The 4,273-nt window shown below is 53.6% G+C and overlaps 1 protein-coding gene across 1 annotated transcript; it reads right to left on the bottom strand.

Annotated features, from left to right (window-relative positions):
- Positions 1-552: 552 nt before the first annotated feature.
- Positions 553-2,089, bottom strand: LOC307095723 (protein BEX2-like). The gene is made up of 2 exons (XM_079765199.1): positions 1,985-2,089; positions 553-1,092 (listed from the first exon to the last, which is right to left on the bottom strand). The coding sequence occupies exon 2, from the start codon at positions 1,085-1,087 to the stop codon at positions 722-724; it is 366 nt and encodes a 121-aa protein (XP_079621325.1). The 5' UTR covers positions 1,088-1,092; positions 1,985-2,089; the 3' UTR covers positions 553-721.
- Positions 2,090-4,273: the final 2,184 nt, after the last annotated feature.

The following is a 4,273-nucleotide window of genomic DNA, read 5'->3' as shown; positions in this document are numbered from 1 at the left end:
CCCCACCCCTGGGCTAAAGTATCCAAATTTTATGACCAAGTATTTACTAACTGACCCTCCTGCTTTCATAAGATCATTAAAAAATAGTTTCCACCCTGGCTGGTATGGCTCATTTGGTTGAGTGTCATCCCATGCACTGAAAGGTTGCTGGTTTGATTCACAGTCAGGGCACACACACAGCTTGTGGGTTCAATCCCCTGTCAGGGTGCATATGGGAGGCAAATGATCAGTTTCTCTCTCACACATCTTTGTTTCTAGCTCTCCCTCTCCCTTCATATCTCTCTAAAATCATTAAAAGCATATTTTAAACAATAGTTTCTATTTCTTCTCAAACTTCAGATAATATAAACTAAAACACATCAACCCATCTCACAAAAATGAGTCCCCCTATTAGTCATTTGATATATTTAATTTCAGCATTTTCTTTTCATGTATTAAATTAATATATGAAGTGAAAAGAATACAGAGATTACTTTTCAAAATTGCTTTATTAACTTCACAATACTGTATATGATAAGCATCTTTCCATGCAATAGGTGAAATTCTCCTGGTAACAAAATCTCACAAGCTGGGTGAAAAGCACCACATTCAACTAGAAGCTGGTAGTAAAGACCCACCAGAAACAAGTGACATAAAAAAGATTTACAACAAAGGTACATTACAAACGTGTGTGTTTAGAAAGCAGGTGTCTTCCTATCAACTTCAGGGAAAACATCAGGATTCAAGGCATAAGGCAAAACTCATCGTGATGGTCATGGTGAGGGGGGTCAGTGCTAACTGCCCGCAGACTATGACTTAACTGCTTTCCCCTCAGCTTTTCCATCAGCTGTCTCATCTCCTCCCCAACTCTTTCCCTATTCTCTTGTCTCATCCTTGCCTGTGGCTCTCCAGGCCTCTGACCCCCGTCCCATCTGTACTGCAGGATGGGCTGCCTAACACGGAACCGTCTACGATTTCCTCTTGGCACACAATATTCACCAGGCTCTCCTTTATTAGCATCTTCCTCCTTTTCATCCTTTATTTCATTTTCCTGGTTGGCATCTTCCACGTTGAGATTTTTAACCACTTGCTCCTCTTTGGATGCCATTGCTCCTAGAAGATAAAAGGGGAGGGAATTAGCCGAAACCGGTTTGGCTCAGTGGATAGAGCGTCCGCCTGCGGACTCAAGGGTCCCAGATTCGATTCCGGTCAAGGGCATGTACCTTGGTTTCCGGTACATCCCCAGTAGGGAGTGTGCAGGAGGCGGCTGATTGATGTTTCTCTCTCATTGATGTTTCTAACTCTCTATCCCTCTCCCTTCCTCTCTGTAAAAAAAATCAATAAAATATATTTTTTTTTAAAAAGGGGGGGAGGGAATTAAATTTTTGGTGTACAGATCAGCACCGAGGACAGATACCTTACTACTCATCTTTCAGAGTCCTGGATAGCAAAGGTTATTTTTAAAAACTCAAGTTTCCCACCTGAGAAGCTCCCTACACCCTCTAGTGGACCTCCAGTCCCAGCTCTCCCACTTCTCTCCCGTTCCTCGCCCCAAACCCACCATTTCCCCTAACAGATTCATCCCTAGGCCTCTTCAGGTACCAAAGTGGAGGCCAGGGGACCAGGGATGGAGGACTTCCACAGATCTGCAGAGGGCCGGGTGGAGGGAGCAGGGACTGTGGCCAAAGGTTACTCACCGACTCGCCGCCGCCAGGTCCCTCCCCCCCCCCCGCTCCCCCCCCCCCCCCCCCCCCGCGTCTCTCCCCGTAGCGGCTTCACCCTTTTCCTACGGGCACTCGGCGGTGATTTCCACCGCTGAGTGGCTCGGCTGCCCTCCCGGGAGCCCCGCCGCCCCAGCACCCCCACCCCGCGGGGTCGCTGTTTAAGTCCCCAGGAAGGCCGGGGGGGACAAAGCCGGCAGGGACCGGGGCCCTGATCCCCGGCGCCGGCCTCCGGGGCTGCGGGGCGGCCGCCGCCCTGGGCCCCGCGCGTCCCGAGCCCTCACCTGCTCCGCCGTCCCTGGGCCCGATGCCAGCCCGCCGGCGCCGGGCAGCGGGGAGCTGGTACCCAGAGGGAGTGACGACTGCACCGGAGGCTGCGTCCCTCTGCAGCTCCCGGTCACGTGAGGGCCTCGCGTCACCAAGGAGCTCGAGAGCTCCCCCCCCCCCCCCCACACACACACACACTGACGGGAGAGGAGTTTGACCGGACCCGCCCCCAACTGCCCGAGCCGATCTCTCCCTCCAAGTCTCTGCTGGGCCCAGCGTGTACCTTCTTGTCGCTCAGCCTGGTCCTCTCCAATCTGAGGGCCCACCCTACGATTGGGGGTTGTTCCCTGGTTACCAGGGAGGGTCTGCACCTCCCTCCCCCCCAACAGCAGCACATCCTTGGCATTGGCTTTGGCCTTTTCTGCTTTCTCTCCTCTTCTCTCTGGTTATATATCTGCTTCCTAACCATTTCTCTTTATTTCCTTTTAAAAAATCAGCATGGTCCAAAAAACTGAAAAGTATGAAATTTCATTTTTAAAAGACACGCTTCAACCTGGGGAAGTATAAAACGTCATTGTTTATGTTCTCTGGCACTACACAGAAAACATTTTCTTTGGGCTCCATACAACTTCATTTTAGGAACATTCTAGCTTGTTTCAAAATTTTACAGAAAGGAGGGGGGTGCGTTCCTAAACACAGTTGGTGTTTTGAAAATGATCTGTGAAGTAGATCTTTGGGAAGAAGTCCAGTTGTCAGATCATGGCCATTAAATGTAAATAATCTACCTTTTCCCCCCTTCTGGGTGAAATTTCAAGTTTTATTAATAAATGTGTGTATCTTATCCTATCTAATAAAGAGGGAATATGCTAATTGACCATCACTCTGTCACAAAGATGGCTGCACCCACAGCTGAGGCCAAGTTCCCATAAGGAGCCTTAACGAGCAATCAGCAGGGACCTGAGGCTACGCCCTCCCCTGCCCCTGGAGGGATTGACAGGGGACCTCAAGGTACGCTTCCCATCCTGGTGCTGGGCTTGGGGACCTCAGGCTGCATCCCCCCGCCCCAGTGCCAGGCCGGGGGACCTGAGGCCATGCCCCCACCTGGCAGGGCTTTACGGGGGACCTCAAGGTGCGCTTCCCATCCTGGTGCTGGGCTTGGGGACCTCAGGCTGCACCCCCCCCACCCCAGTGCCAGGTCAGGGGACCTGAGGCCATGCCCCCACCTGGCAGGGCTTTACAGGGGACCTCAAGGTGTGCTTCCCATCCTGGTGCTGGGCTTGGGGACCTCAGGCTGCTCCCCGCCCCCCCCCCCCAGCACCAGGCTGGGGACCTCAGGCCACACCCCCCACCCAGGCCCCAGGCTGGGGGACCTCAGACCGCACCCCCAGCCCAGAGGGGCTTGACAGGGGACCTCAGGCCATGCCCTCCACCCAGAGGGGCTTGACAGGGGACCTCAGGCCATGCCCCCATGCAGCGGGGCTTGACAGGGGACCTCCAACCATGCCCCCCACCCAGCAGGGCTTGACAGGGGACCTCAAGGTGCACCCCCAGTGCTGGGTCGGGTTAACTCAGGCCACGCGCCCCGCCCAGCAGGGCTTGATGGGGGACTTGAGGCTGCGCCCCCCTGCCGGTGGGGCTTGATGGGGGACCTCAGGCCATGCCCCCCACCCAGAGGGTCTTGACAGGGTACCTCAAGGCATGCCCCCTGCCCTGGTCTGGGCTGGGGGACCTTAGGCCATGCCCCCTGTCCTGGCACCGGGCCAGGGGACCTAAGGCTATGCCCCTTGCCCGGCAGGGCTTCACAAGGGTGGGACTGGCCGGGTCTGGATCTAGCCCAATGAGGGGGGGGGGGGGAGCCGAAGCCGGTTTGGCTCAGTGGATAGAGTGTTGGCCTGCGAACTGAAGGGTCCCAGGTTTGATTCCGGTCAAGGGCATGTACCTTGGTTGCGGGCACATCCCCAGTGAGGGGTGTGCAGGAGACAGCTGGTCGATGTTTCTCTCTCATCGATGTTTCTAGCTCTCTATCCTTCTCCCTTCCTCTCTGTAAAAAATCAATAAAAATATTTAAAAAATAAAATAAAATAAAATTGGGGGGGGGGGGCAGCCGGGTCTGGGTCTCACATGATTTTGAGGTGCATGTGGGTGGGTGGGGACTTGACTCTGGGTCCCGTGGTGCACCCCAGACTCTGACAGGAGGAAGATTTTCATACACATTTTACTAATTTTCTTTCATCTCTGACACTTCTATTATAGAGAAAGGGCAAGTAGCAATATTAAATTATTTCCTCTAATTAATCCCCTTTTAA

The sequence above is a fragment of the Cnephaeus nilssonii genome (assembly GCF_951640355.1).
Source record: "Cnephaeus nilssonii genome assembly, chromosome: X".
Lineage (NCBI taxonomy): Eukaryota > Metazoa > Chordata > Mammalia > Chiroptera > Vespertilionidae > Cnephaeus > Cnephaeus nilssonii.
This window is presented reverse-complemented; position numbering and strand designations above follow the sequence as displayed.

Excerpts from the sequence above, each read along its gene's own strand:
- LOC307095723 (XM_079765199.1), bottom strand. The coding sequence starts at position 1,087 with ATGGCATCCAAAGAGGAGCAAGTGGTTAAAAATCTCAACGTGGAAGAT.